Source organism: Syngnathus scovelli, chromosome 21, assembly GCF_024217435.2.
Source record: "Syngnathus scovelli strain Florida chromosome 21, RoL_Ssco_1.2, whole genome shotgun sequence".
Taxonomy (NCBI): domain Eukaryota; kingdom Metazoa; phylum Chordata; class Actinopteri; order Syngnathiformes; family Syngnathidae; genus Syngnathus; species Syngnathus scovelli.
The window spans coordinates 3,692,660-3,706,190 of NC_090867.1; the positions used below are offsets into that span (position 1 = coordinate 3,692,660).

At 44.7% G+C, this 13,531-nt stretch overlaps 6 protein-coding genes across 13 annotated transcripts in view; 3 read left to right on the top strand and 3 right to left on the bottom strand.

Annotated features, from left to right (window-relative positions):
- The window catches only part of dbf4b (DBF4B-CDC7 kinase regulatory subunit), a 52,525-nt gene extending 51,354 nt beyond the window's left edge, over positions 1–1,171 (bottom strand). For 6 of the 7 annotated variants that reach the window (XM_049759231.2, XM_049759227.2, XM_049759228.2 and 3 more), the window contains exon 1: positions 1,077–1,171. The gene's annotated coding sequence lies outside the window, so the exon portion shown is untranslated. The remainder of the gene's footprint in view (positions 1–1,076) is intronic. The other variant, XM_049759229.2, reaches the window with a different exon arrangement.
- Positions 1,172–1,571: 400 nt separating this feature from the next.
- Positions 1,572–4,646, top strand: LOC125991381 (catechol O-methyltransferase domain-containing protein 1). 2 transcript variants are annotated; one of them, XM_049759257.1, is made up of 7 exons: positions 1,572–1,739; positions 2,988–3,112; positions 3,332–3,437; positions 3,557–3,675; positions 3,744–3,798; positions 3,927–4,060; positions 4,168–4,646. In XM_049759257.1, the coding sequence occupies exons 2-7, from the start codon at positions 3,008–3,010 to the stop codon at positions 4,318–4,320; spliced, it is 672 nt and encodes a 223-aa protein (XP_049615214.1). In that variant the 5' UTR covers positions 1,572–1,739; positions 2,988–3,007; the 3' UTR covers positions 4,321–4,646. The 2 variants fall into 2 exon arrangements, with proteins under 2 accessions (XP_049615214.1, XP_049615213.1); XM_049759256.2 differs by lacking the exon at positions 1,572–1,739 and adding an exon at positions 2,091–2,264.
- A 49-nt stretch (positions 4,647–4,695) lies between these two features.
- On the bottom strand, positions 4,696–7,096 carry LOC125991380 (voltage-dependent anion-selective channel protein 2). The gene is made up of 9 exons (XM_049759255.1): positions 6,939–7,096; positions 6,523–6,609; positions 6,399–6,448; positions 6,157–6,309; positions 6,033–6,085; positions 5,732–5,959; positions 5,498–5,648; positions 5,293–5,350; positions 4,696–5,208 (listed from the first exon to the last, which is right to left on the bottom strand). The coding sequence occupies exons 2-9, from the start codon at positions 6,587–6,589 to the stop codon at positions 5,117–5,119; spliced, it is 852 nt and encodes a 283-aa protein (XP_049615212.1). The 5' UTR covers positions 6,590–6,609; positions 6,939–7,096; the 3' UTR covers positions 4,696–5,116.
- A 539-nt stretch (positions 7,097–7,635) lies between these two features.
- Positions 7,636–10,797, bottom strand: LOC125991374 (sphingomyelin synthase-related protein 1). The gene is made up of 6 exons (XM_049759238.2): positions 10,653–10,797; positions 9,608–10,172; positions 9,386–9,481; positions 9,134–9,251; positions 8,904–9,054; positions 7,636–8,699 (listed from the first exon to the last, which is right to left on the bottom strand). Exons 1-6 carry the CDS (start codon positions 10,792–10,794, stop codon positions 8,395–8,397), a joined length of 1,377 nt encoding a protein of 458 aa, XP_049615195.1. The 5' UTR covers positions 10,795–10,797; the 3' UTR covers positions 7,636–8,394.
- Positions 10,798–11,550: 753 nt separating this feature from the next.
- On the top strand, positions 11,551–12,356 carry LOC125991385 (dual specificity protein phosphatase 13B-like). The gene is made up of 3 exons (XM_049759261.2): positions 11,551–11,690; positions 11,762–11,982; positions 12,057–12,356. Exons 1-3 carry the CDS (start codon positions 11,620–11,622, stop codon positions 12,269–12,271), a joined length of 507 nt encoding a protein of 168 aa, XP_049615218.2. The 5' UTR covers positions 11,551–11,619; the 3' UTR covers positions 12,272–12,356.
- A 230-nt stretch (positions 12,357–12,586) lies between these two features.
- LOC125991383 (dual specificity phosphatase 29-like) lies at positions 12,587–13,447 on the top strand. The gene is made up of 3 exons (XM_049759258.1): positions 12,587–12,726; positions 12,800–13,023; positions 13,100–13,447. The coding sequence occupies exons 1-3, from the start codon at positions 12,590–12,592 to the stop codon at positions 13,366–13,368; spliced, it is 630 nt and encodes a 209-aa protein (XP_049615215.1). The 5' UTR covers positions 12,587–12,589; the 3' UTR covers positions 13,369–13,447.
- The last annotated feature ends 84 nt before the right edge of the window (positions 13,448–13,531 follow it).

Sequence of the window (13,531 nt, forward strand, 5' to 3'; positions counted from 1 at the left end):
AACTTAGATATTAATTAGTAGATCGCTATGGCGGCTAGGCGTTTTCACTATTCATAAATTCCAAGCCAACGGGTTGCGATTAATTATGAATTATGTAAAAGGTTGGCATGAATCATTTAGCACGACCCATCGGACGGGGAGCTGGCTAAGCACGTCGCATTTACACACTCGACGACAAGCGTACAAGAACCGCGTCTTAGTAGTTAATAGGCTGCCGTTTGGAAGCTTTTTAAGTTTGATTGTATTTGAGGACATGAACGCATTCGTTATAGAATATATTTTTCTTTGCCCATTTTGGGCATACTTTACTCCCTATCACCACAAATGGCAAACATTCTATTGGTAATTACCTACAGGTACCACAAGATGGCAGAAAATACCTTTACACATCTTTTAGAACTGTACTTTTTCCGGCTACTGAATATTTGTATTGCCAATGTTTTTCCGTTGCACGGGTTAAACAATTCCATTTCCGTTAAATATGGATGAAGGGATTCATTGTGGCCCCAAATTGAAAATGAATAAGATATAAAGTGCCCAAGCCAGGAAAAATGGGTGACACTCACGTAAATGCATTTTGTACCGATGTGACTGTACATGAATGTCCCTTTTCTTTGGTCCACGCCCTCTCCACATTTGTCAGACTGATGCAGTGTCAGGAACAAAGAGTACATTTGGTTTGAAGAGGGCTGTCAAATCAAACTGTCAGGCGCCACTCTCGGATGGAGTCGTGTCGCTCGCTCATCCGTCACTCAAGCGGAGAGGGGGCAGGCGAGCGAGTTGAAAGGACCGATGCTTCAATGACGTTTCATTTTCGGATGAAGCCAGTGATTGATGGTGCTCGTTTAAAAACTTTTGACGCCGCTGATTATTATATATTTTCTATATTTCCGACCTACCCTCTTAAAGTCATTCCTAACAGAGCATCAAATGTGATATAGTGAAGGCCAACACATGTCAAAGTAGCTAAGTAATACAGTGAAGGCCGACACATGTCAAAGTAGCTAAAGGCCTCATAAAAACAGAGGTTCAGATTCAAATCCAGCAACGGTGTTTTGACGTACCACAACACTCACCAGTGAAAGGGAGTGCATTCCTCCACAGGACACTTCCCAACTGGAGTGGGGTGGAAATTGGACCTCTTCTTGTTTGGACAACCTGGATAGTGGAAAGCAGAGTTAGCATCATTTTGGACAAGATTTTTAGAGATAGTTCACAGCAAAGGTAGCATTTCTTTATAGAAATGATGAAATAAATATAAATCGATTTTTTTAATGCGTCGTATTTTTTCCTCAACATTTGTGTATTTTGTTTTAAAAGATGTTTTTGTATTGTTTTTTATTTTTGTGGTAATTGGTACATGCCTTTCAACCATAAGGTGAAGAACTTTTCAGCTGAAACATTCTCAAAAGTTCAAGAGCGCAATTTTAGATAAGACAACACTGCACTCTTCTGTTTGCGAGCCTATATTACACGACAAGGCAAACAAAACAGGTCTTGCTTACCCACAAATGCGTCAGAGAAATACATTAAAATAAACAGTATATGCAATTATATCATAAAAAGCTATTATTATAATTCATGCGGAACTAACGTACTATTTTGAAATTCAAAATAAGCTTTAAATGGATCACGTGATCGTGCATGACTCGATGTTTTAAGCTTGGCTTCAGGGCTGGAATTCATCCATTGCGAGCCGAAAAGGAGGGCAGCGAGCAACCATCACACACGACCGAGAGGTATGCTTGTTATTATCATCACTATCACTTGTTATTATCATCACAAGGAATGCATTCCCCCCATTTTGCGTCCATCACACATACAAACATTTAGGCTTTCCAAATCACAAGTATTGTTGTTGTTGTTTTTTTAACATAACGCCACCTTTTTGTGGTGTTTACAAAACCAACGTGGCATTTGATGCCATATAGTTCAATTCTTTTTGGTAATTTATAAAGAACGTCACTGTGAAGATGCGCATGCGTAGTGACATGTTTGTGCGGTATGAGGGAACCCCCCCCCACCCCCCACGCTCGTGGTGACGGCGCACGTCGTGCGACTCTCCTCACTACGTACGGTTATGTGACGTCATGACGGCGAAGGATCGCGGAAACTAAGCCGCTCTTACCAATTGTAGCTGTTCGTACTAGTAATTGGCAGTTTATACAAGTCTATTCTCGCCATGGCCTTTCGCGACGTCTCTAAAGAAGCACTGGTTGGATCGCTCACACTGGGATTTATTTTTATCGCGGGATATTTGTTCGGTAAGGCAGACAGATTTGTTTATTAATTATACTAAGCCTAAAGTCAAACAATGATGATTGCTACCGCGACTCCAGACAGACTTGTCCTTCACTGCGTTTCGTATTATCTGCCTTCCGTTGTAACACACATTATACGTATAGTATAACGTATACGTTAAAGTATTATTAATTACTTCACATTTTTTCATTGTATCTGAGTCTTACTAAAATCGTATTTGGAAGAATGAACGTAGACGTAGCATCTATAATAAGAATATGCACAGATGGATATTTCTATATGTAAATATTGTAATATTTAGTCATAAGACATTTCTATCAGTTTCATGTTCATTAATAGATTTGTCTTGTAAAAATGTCAAAAGTAGCCAAGTCCAATACTTTTAACAGAACCTACGGAAGCAATTGTACAATTCAAAAAATGGAAATATTGTTATATAGACTATGAAACTATGAAAAGGTTAACCAATGTCATGCATTTATACTGTATAACATGTCACCAAAAACTGCAATTCTTGAAACAAAGCTAACAACCAGGAAATTTGAAGACAAAAAATACAAGATGTCACTCACACAATGGACTGTTTCTAAGCTTAAGCGCGTGCGTTTTACTGGTTGAACATTACAAAAGCTATTGATAGCATGGAGATTACATAACTACTCAACTTCAACACCGAGCATGGTCCACTTGGGCTGTGATAAACTTATTGTTTTATATACCTACAGGGAAGAGGAAACGTTTCCAAATGAACTTCTCCAAAAGTCACGGCAGAGGGCAAAGCAACCCGCTGATGCAGTACGTCCTGCGCCACTCCATGAGGGAGCATCCCGCCTTGGCCAACCTCAGACTGGTACGCAGAGCCAGGATTTTGCTAAATACAACTAAGGCTAGGAGAGATGACCTTCATTCCCCCCCCCTACACACACACACACACACACAATATAATAAAGCAAATATATTGTCAAATATAAATCTAAAAACATAAGACAATGTAAACAGATTTGATAACACGTAGTTGAGCCGACAGTCCCAAACCTGTACCGTTTGTATCGTATTTTCTTGTTTTCAGAGGACACTGGAGCACGACAGAAACGCAATGATGGTCTCCTGTGACCAGTCGCAGTTCATGGCCAATTTGGCTCGACTGATCAATTCCAAGAAGGCCATAGAGATCGGTAATGTGTCATGAGCCTTCGTCACCACCCCAAACAAGTATTTTTTTTTAACATGCCTTTTATACCACGCGGTAGTCACCTATAAATAACCCGGTGTTTTTTTGGGGGGGCGGTTGCAGGTGTGTACACAGGTTACAACACCCTAAGCATAGCGCTGGCTTTGCCCGATGATGGTGTGGTGGTTGCGTGCGACCTCAACGAAAAATATGCAGACATGGGAAAGCCTTTCTGGCAAGAGGTACAAAAACATAAAAAAAAAACACTCTTGCAAGTTGAGAATTATTTTGACTACTTTTTTTCTTACAGGCAGGAGTGGAGAAGAAAATTGATCTCCGCATTCAGCCAGCACTGGACACTTTGGGTAAAGTTACAAAATTCCTCCCTATCTTTTGTAATTAAACGTGCTACCAAAAACTGTTTGGAAGGGCTGGAAAATTCATTTCCATTCATTTGAATAGAAAAATACATTTTTTTTCTTTTCTTCTTTAGAGGAGCTTTTGGCTGCCGGGGAGGCCGAAACGTTTGACTTTGTCTTTATCGATGCCGACAAAGTCAACTATGAGCCCTATTATGAAAAGTCTTTGCAGCTTATCAGGAAAGGCGGCATCATCGCTATTGACAACGTAAGCCTCCCCACAACACGCCCGTTATATGTGGACATTTGAGTTGCAAGATGGAACATTTGGGGTCATTTTGCCAATTGTTGTGGTTTGGGTATCCATCCGTGCAGGTGCTGTGGGGCGGCAGGGTGTTGGCACCCGCCGCAGACGACCCCGACACGCTGGCCATTGACCGGCTCAACAAGAAGCTGCACAGGGACGCTCGGATCAGCCTGAGCATGCTCACTGTAGGCGATGGCCTCACTCTGGCCATCAAATTATGAGCATAAACACAAAGCTATGATGCTGTGTTTGGTTTTACTCAAGATGAATTGACCTCACTTTGTATTTCCTCAACTCGGCTGTTTATTTACTCGAGTGCAAGAGTAGTAAGCGTTTTAAACTGACTATGTATTTGGTGACACCAAGTGGTCGACTAATAGAATGCAATGACACGAACTCCAAGCATGTGCTAGCTACAATGGCACTGCGGAGAAATACATCATGACATAAAGTTGAGTAAGATTTTCTTTCAAGGAATTTTATATGATACATTTGTAATGGCAAAGGCAATGAAATCATTTCATTGAAATAAATGCCCTGGATTTTTTTCCGCCTGCATTTTCTTTGTTAAGAATAAGCAGCACCATAGTCAGACATACAAGAAAAGAGGAAGAGCTTTAATCGGTAAAGGTTGACTAGACTAGTGTGCAAAAATAACAGCTCTGATGTACACTACTGCTCACTTGACCCGATTGTCAACATAGAATCAAACGGAAAAGATTGTGGCTCTTAAAGCATTGCAAGTGTTCTTAATTTATGAGTTGTGGCTCTCCCATTTTTTATGTTTATGTAGATATTACTATATATTGTTTTGTTGCTGATCAAACAGGCACACGTTTTTGTGTTCTGGATAAATTGTAGCAGGTTTGGGTAGTCATTTGTGACCGGTATGAATTCATTGTGACTTACGACTAAGAGGAGACTAGCAGGGGACGTTTCAGCGGCGCTCGAGAATAGCGAGGGGAGATTCTTTTTTTTTTTTCTTTCTCCATCTTATTTCACTCGCTTTGGTGATCCTCATGCTTCCAATTCCAGTCCCAGGCCCAGTTTGTGACCGCCGGCGTTGATGTTTTTTCCATCCACAAGTGCAGACAGCACAAGTTTCATACCTTGCGACCATAAAACATTATAAGGCTCGTTTTTGAAAGAAAAATGTGGCAATTAAAAGTCAAGATATGAACGAATTTTCTCACCGGGCCGAAGAGTCTGACTGTATCCGATTCCAACCAAGCTGGCGTTGTTCACCTTGGCCTGGATAGAGGAAGACCATTAACAAAGTTGAAATACTAAATGAATTCATCATTCACTGTCACCAAAATACTTATTGACATATAAATCTTCATATTCAAACCAAATGACGATTTTTCAAGTGATGCAATGATGGTTAAAGAGACTGACTGATATGGAGGAACTGGAGTCCATCTGGTATTTGGCGGCGATCCCAAAACGAGTTCCGTTGCTGCCCGCTGCCCACGCCAAATTGACAGCCGTCTCCAGCTGCTCGTTCACCTTCTGGTAAATGGAGCCTCCAAATTCACAACCGTTGTTTCTGGAGAAACACAATACACCTTTCAGTTGAGTCCTGTCACATAAACCCACACACAATTATCACCCCCATGCGTGCATACGTACACGTTGGTATGTAGCTGGAAGTCTCCCGTCTTGTAGCCGACGGCAAAGTTACTCTGGAGCATCCTGGACTTGGCCGTGTCAAAGCTCATCTGGTAGCCGGCCAGCCAGCCTTCATAGCCGGCCACCGCCGCGCCGTGGAGGGTGGGACCGGCAAAGTCCAGGTCCACATCCACACCGGCGTGCAAGTACTCCCGCTTGTAGGCAGCCTTGATTTTGCCACTCTTCTTGCTGCGGGAAATAGCACTTACATTTTATGCTGTGTATTTGGGAAGCATTTCATTTATTCGATAAGTGCACATACCCTGCATTTGGTGAAAACGTGGTTTCAAAATTCAATTTCAGGCCTTTGGTGATCTAAACAAGAAAACTAGTTATTGTGATGTCGAGCCAGAAATTTTGCACCTTGAGATCTATCAGATACCTACCTTATCCTCAATGCAGACTTCCATGCCAATCGTGTTCTCTGTGCTCCACTTCTCGGTGAAGGTCAGTCCGTATTCGTCCCACTTGTACTTGGTCTCCAGGGCTCCCGTCACCTTGCTAGTGTCCACATTGGACGAGCCGGATGTTTTGAACTCCTGAAATGAATGCACGCTGAAGTCAGTCCATATTGTTCCTATCCCACAATGTGTTATAGTAGGTACTACCAGCAAAATACTCGACTCACCACTCCACTTGATGACTTTGTCTTGAAATCGAGCTTAACCAGCCCAAAACCTGCAAGCACAATGGCAATGACATTTGTTAAGAGGGTTTGAATAAGAGAAAAGGAAGAAAAACAACACAATTACCATATCCCTTGTTGAAGATGTCCTTTGCCGACTTTCCCAGATCTGCATATGGTGGAGGGACTGCCATTGTACCTGCTGATTACGGACCTGCGTACATTATTACGAGAATTGCAACAGGGACTACATTAACACTGTAAATGTTCAAGCAACACCAAACTGTTCTCGTTTTTTATTAACACATTGTTTTACTACTTCTAAGGCTAATTTGGGGTACGCTGGTGGCACTTAAAGGCAAAGTTTTTTAGGTGGCGCTTTATAAAACTGTCAATACTGGTTGAGTTAGCAGGTGTACAGTCGAAGGTATGCTAGCTAAGGGCGTTTTCTAGCTAGCAAATATGACGCTCGGTATTTTTTAACGAACTTATCACAGCGTTTGGAGATAAACGAATAGGTTTATTGTCAACTGTTCAACTTACCGTAGATTGTTTTATTGTTGTCAACGTTGTGGTAATGTTTAATTTTGAGTGTCGGAGAAGTGCCGCCGGCCGGTTCAGGTCGATTGTGTCTGTGGAGACACGGCTGACCTCAGTGTAAAGCCCCTAACGTTGTCTGTAGTCTGCCTGTTTAAAAATAAAAGATGAAATGTTTTTTATAAGCTCTTCTCAATCCCCTATTTGTGTCAGTTTAGTTCCGTACAACAAGTATAAATATGAAAGTAATTTTGAATCTCAATCAATCAAATAAAAATTACTTATTTCTCAAAAAGTATCTACAGGCATATCGGAAGGCTCTAAATTGCTATGGTAACCGCAGTGGCAGAAGGTCGACATCTTATATTTTCAATTTAATAACATAAAACAACGATGACATTTTTTTGTAAACTACCCAGACAACAAAACAAAACAAAAATCTGTTACACTGCACATTCATCGGTTTCAAAAACCGTAATGGTGTTCAATATCAGATCTACGAATATTATAATATATAATATTACATGTCTGCAGCATATTCTATCGACATAACATTTGACGGCATAGCTTGCCATTTATTGGCACAACTTCGTGGATTAATCAAGTAAAGTTGCATTTCTTGGTCGACTCAGCATTTCATCACCAAGCCACCAAAATAAACTTGTCACTGACTGCCCATGAACACTCTCCAGACACAGGCAGATGACATTTACTTGATATATTTCACACGTAATGGGTGTGCAGGATTCACATTGCTATGCAAACATTAATTTTCCACATTATGTCCTATTTAACATTGCAAATATTATGTGAAACCATGGCTGTGGCTATTTTTGTAACATTGTTACACAAATATTCCAACAAGGCAATCAGTACAACTTAAGAACAAGGAGAAAAAAAGCCTAGTGCCCGTGTCACTCACGCATACACACAAACAATTTTGAGCAACAGTAAACATAAGTCTGAGGTGTGTGCATGTTGCTGCTTGAGTACAAAAAACACAAAAAGTTGAATAAGTTAACATGGATTTTAGAGATATCCCTTAAATAACATTGTTCTTGCAGAAATACTATGTCAGGAATGGGAAATCTGCAGCACATGAAACACGGATGGCTCCATCAGAACAAAATATCTGGACCAACAGGTAGTTATTTCAAAATATACACAAAAACACAAAATACTAATATTTATAATTTTCTGTGCATCCATTTTTTTAAACACATTTTACATGAAAGTCATTTACATTTACATTAATTCCGAGATTTGTTTCTGAATCCATTTTCGATGTAGTCATTTTCAGATGCTGTGTGCAGAATCTTGAGTGGAAAAACGAATATAGCGAAGCGCAAAGTCATTGGCAATTGGAATCACACTGAAGACAATTTTGGCTGATTCTCATCTTGATCAAACAAATCCCAGAAGTCAAAGGCAGGCTGTGTAAAATCCCTCGGACGGACCTCCTCTAGCCGATGATGGATTTGAGGACGGCGGGCTTCGAGAAGGGCCAGCAGTACTCGTTGGGCACGGGGCCGTTGACGTTGCACTCGAAGAAGGAGAACATGGGGAACCAGATGCGTGCCCGGCGGCTCTGCTGGTAGGCGTGTGTGTTGGCTAGCGTATGATAGTACAGGAAGAGGCGCGTGGTGATGTAGAAGGCGATGAAGACGTCGATGGAGTAGTGCTCGTGCGCCGCTAAGATGAAGAAGATGCCGAACAGGTTGAGCACCCATGACAGCGTGTGGATGAAGTGCCAGCTGCGTGGGGTGTCTGCCCAAAAAACACCGGTTCGCCTTTAGACGGATGCAATGGTAGCACTGCACTTAAGCAGCCAAAAATAGATTGATGTTTAATTACGTTTGTTACCACTAGAGGGAGCCAACACATCACATTTGGAATCACTGTGACTGGACTTTAGGGATTTTAAATTTGAAACACGGCTATATGATGAAGAAATGAAGGTGTGCAACTCACACTCTGTGACAAAGAAGTTGAACAAGGTGATGACGACGGTGTGGCCGCTGAACATGTAGTCGCCACAAGTGTGTACGCCCGTCAGCGTCATGCCGAAGCCGCTCCAGATGGCCACAGCCCGCCGCAGCTTGGCCCACGTGTCGCCGTACATCTGCATGACAACACCGCTGATATCACCGCAGTCTACTGACAAATTAAACTTCCGGACGCGCTCTCGGCACCGACGTTACCTTTCCGGAGCACTGCAGGTGCTGCCCCGGGACGGACAGGGAGGTGACGAACATGGTGATGCAGCGCAACATGAACACCGTCCCCATGAGGCTGCACATGCGCCGGAGGAGAATTGACCTGCAGGACAAACAAGTAAGCAAATGGATGTTAAACTTTCCGGTGTCCCGGAAGCATGACCGTTTTTAGTGTTCAGTCAAGACACAAGATATACTACGTAAAGGTCTTCTCCAGTCAGTGCTGGTTAACGGTACCTATGCTTGTGCCACAGTAGAACTAGCAGCCAGATGATACACAAGATGACGCCGCAGGCCTCGGCCATGGCGAAGGCCCACGGGATTCGAGGCACGCTGTGGACAAAACAAACCCATTGATTTCTTTTCCTGTCCAGCTGTTTATACAAAACAGCGTTGTCGCGGCACAACAGTATTTTAATTACCATTGTGCTGTGTGTTTTACGCATACAAACGACCGACCTGTCAAGAAATATGTCGGGGAGGGGCCGGTACGTGGCCATGTCGGGGACCCTCTCGTGCACGATAACCATGACGAAGGACGTGAACCCGAACACAAAGACCACGTAGACGGAGCTCAGCACCGTCTTCCAGTACTCGGGGTCCAGTCGCCGGGTCTGCAGCTTGTACTTGCCGTTAGTGTACTTCTGGTACTCCTCGCCGACGGGTGCCGTGTCGGCGCCGTCGCAGGCCTGCATCGGCTCGCCGTTGCATAACCAGTCGCCCGAGCCGGTGGGCGAGTGGCCATCGAAGGGCAGGCCCAGCTCCTCCAAAGCGTCCAAGTTCTGCTTCTGGAGCTTGCGAAGGGACGCCATGAGGCGCTTGATGTCGCCCAGCACTTTGAGCTTCAGCGGGGGCGAGCGCAGGTCGTACTCGCTGAGGGCTAGCAGACTGCTGCCGTCCAGCCGGTGCTTGTGGCACAGCAGGTCCACGTAGTCGCAGAAGCCCTCATCCTTCAGCCACTCAGCCACGTGCTTGGGCGTCCAGCGCCGGACGCTTGGCGGGATCATTTCACAGGTGTCCGAGGCTGGAAAATGAAAATTAGTAACAACAAAAAAACGAGAATGTTAGGCACAGAATACTGTAATAAAAGGTTGCCAAGTTGAAAAAATAATAATTGTAACACCGATAAATGTAATTGCTCATTGGTTAAGTGTGTGATCTTGCTGAAATATTATTTCAGTGCAACAAGATGTAAAATGTTGACGTCAGTACTATTTTAGGTTTTGTTATTACATTATTGGTGACGTGCTGGAAACATTACCACTGCGGTCAATAGTTAGCATTCCAATGATGCCTTGCTAAGTGCACACAATTAAGGCGAACAAAGAGGCTTTAACCACAATATGAATGACACGAACAAATAGAAGCAATGACAAAGGTAATATTTCTCAACGACGGAGGCTAAAAAGTAGAAAAGGAGCGACCGAAGCTAGCTGTACATTTGCAAAGGCGGCTAGCAAGGTGGATGCTAGCGCCGTTAGCTGGAATTTGGGGGTTCGCTCACCCGGGCTCAGTTCAACAGAAGGACACCGGCCGGCGGTCGTGGCACGTCGGAATTGCAAAGGTCGGCCAAGTGGAAGGTGCACCATACTATCTGTCTTGTTGCTTTTCCTAACAATAACATCGCTGTGCTCGTGCGGAATCATGTGACATGTCGCATTGTTTACACGTCATACGGGAGCCGGGAGGGGATATTCACAATTGTGAAATAGTTTAGCGCAAGCAAATACAATAGTCACACACAATGGCTTCTAAATGTGAATATTGGTTTATTTGTGTCGTTACCACCAATGTTATTGCAATAATACATTGTTATTTAACTAAAGCTACAAGCTACCAGGGATAACTATTACATGGAGATGTTACACGGAGTTACAGTGACTCATTAAGTGCAAATTCTAATCATTTATTAACTTGTCTTGAGATTTTGATCAATATGTATAAACACAACAGAACCCTCAAAATGTGACACATGGTGTTCTTTCCTGCTAACTTGTTTGGTGTTTAAAAAGAAAAAAAGACTTGCAAGCTGGAATCTGATCCTGTCTTTGTGTGCGAGTGCTCCCGGCTGGGCTAAGTTTGAAGATGACACCGGAATTATTTTAGGAGACATTAAAATAGCCCAAAATGTTGCTGGGTAGATTACAGCCGAGGACGGCCTACATATGTTGTCTGGCTGGCTCGCAAGTAGACAAGTAAGTGGCTCATCACTTGAATACTGACTTTAACTACCCCGTAATGCATTCGGATGTGGGACAGGCTGCAAAATGGCTTTACTTTTGGAGACTTCAAAATTTGAGAGGAAAAACAAAAAGTATTTGTTTTTGTTTTTTTAAATACATGTGCTAGATTGTGTACAAAAAGGCAAAGTGGCGCATTCAGACTTGCCCAGCCACCCGAGGAGCTTCGCCAGCCTCCCGGATGCGTCTGCCAGATACGAGAGCCTGCCGGCGTCCCAACTCCAGAGGTTAATGTGGACCAAGACGGGCAGCGAGTACAACCACATGGACCAGGTGCAGCCCAGGATCTTCTTAGGAGACATGTAAGTCGGTCCTGAATCACCAGTCGAGGAGTGTGCGTCGCTATAGACTGAAACTTTTCCTGTCGCTTCAGGTACGCCGCCAAAGACAAGCGCAGCCTGAAGGCGCACGGCATCAGCCACGTTCTGAATGCCGCCCACGGGAAGTTCAACGTCAATACGGGCGCCGCCTTCTACCGCGACGTCAAGGTGGCGTATCACGGCGTGGAAGCCTTCGACATGGTCACCTTTGACCTCAGCGTTTTCTTTTCCCGGGCGGCCGACTTCATCCGGAGCGCCTTGAGTTCGCCCACGGGTGAGTATTTCTTTTGAAAGCGCAGTTTTCCTATTTCTTCTTCTGTTGCATAAATTGTGTTCGTGCATGTGCAGGGCGAGTGCTGGTGCACTGCGCCATGGGGCTGAGCCGCTCGTCCACGTTGGTGCTGGCCTACCTGATGATCCACGAGCGAATGACGCTGGCGGAGGCCATCACGGCAGTCAGCGTCAAGCGCAACATCGCGCCCAACCGCGGCTTCCTGGAGCAGCTGCGGGCGCTGGACGTCGAGCTGCAGTCTGCCAGGCACAAAGCCACCGGGGGAACTTGAAGACAGAGCAGAACAATTTGTTTATGTCCAGATACACGTTTTTAAGTCAATGTTTTCTCAAAATTAAAATTGTTGCTCACAATGATTCAACTGTTGTTGAAAAAAAATTGTAAAGCGTTTCTTCAAAGTGCAGCAGTGGAGATTGGCGCCTTGTGGGAGGTAGAAGCGTTCCAGCTCAAGTCAGTCATATCATCGCAGCCTCTAAAAATATCCTCGGCGTTACACAATCATCTCTTTTCCCGTGACTCGCAGCCACCGAGGACGACCGGAGGGGTCGAAACGACAACTCTTGACGTCATCACATAAGCGGGCGGAAGCATGTGCGATCGGCACAGCGACGACGACCACAATGACGTCACACCCAGCTGCTATGAGCTGGACAAGATCCTCAACCGGGGCTGCGTGGCGTACATCCCCTACAACCAGGTGTGGCCTGGAGTTTACATCGGTGACGAGTGAGTTGGAAATATCCCATTTCTGAGACGCGTTAAAAGCAGAATGTGGAAAAACATATTTTGACTGCGACAGGGCGACGGCAAAAGACAAGTTGAAGCTGAAGCAGCTGGGAATCACGCACATCCTGAATGCCGCCGAGGGCACGTGGAATAACGTGGATACAGGCGCTGGTTACTATGGCGACATGGATCTGGTCTACCACGGGGTGGTGGCCTACGACACGCCCTCGTTTGACCTCAGCCAGTATTTTTTCACCGCCACCGACTTTATCCAGACGGCGCTGGCTGACCTTCAACGTAAGAGTGACTGTCCGACGGGAAAAGCAGAGCGCCGTGTGTCCGAAACACCGGTGGTGTGTTTGTGTGGCCGCAGATAAAGTGCTGGTGCACTGCGTGATGGGCAGGAGTCGCTCGGCCGCGCTGTTCCTGGCCTACCTGATGATCGGCGAGGGTGTGACGCTGGCGGCCGCCGTCGAGCATGTCAAGAGGCACCGGAGGATCCTGCCCAACTGGGGCTTCCTCAAGCAGCTGAGGCAACTGGACGCGCAGCTCGCGCACGAGCGGCGGGACAGCGCCCGCCGGGTCGGCCGAGTGCAGGCGACATCTACAAGGGGCGACGAAATAAGCGTTGTCAACATTTGAGCCACTGACCGACTAACTCGGTTTTGCAGCAGAATGTTTTTACGTTGTATAGCTGCAATAAAATCTTTCCTACATTGATGATTGAGGCAGCAATCATTACCTCTTCCGGAAACTCATTTTTTATTTTGGACCACTTTTCTCCACAACTGAGATTCTGTCCTTC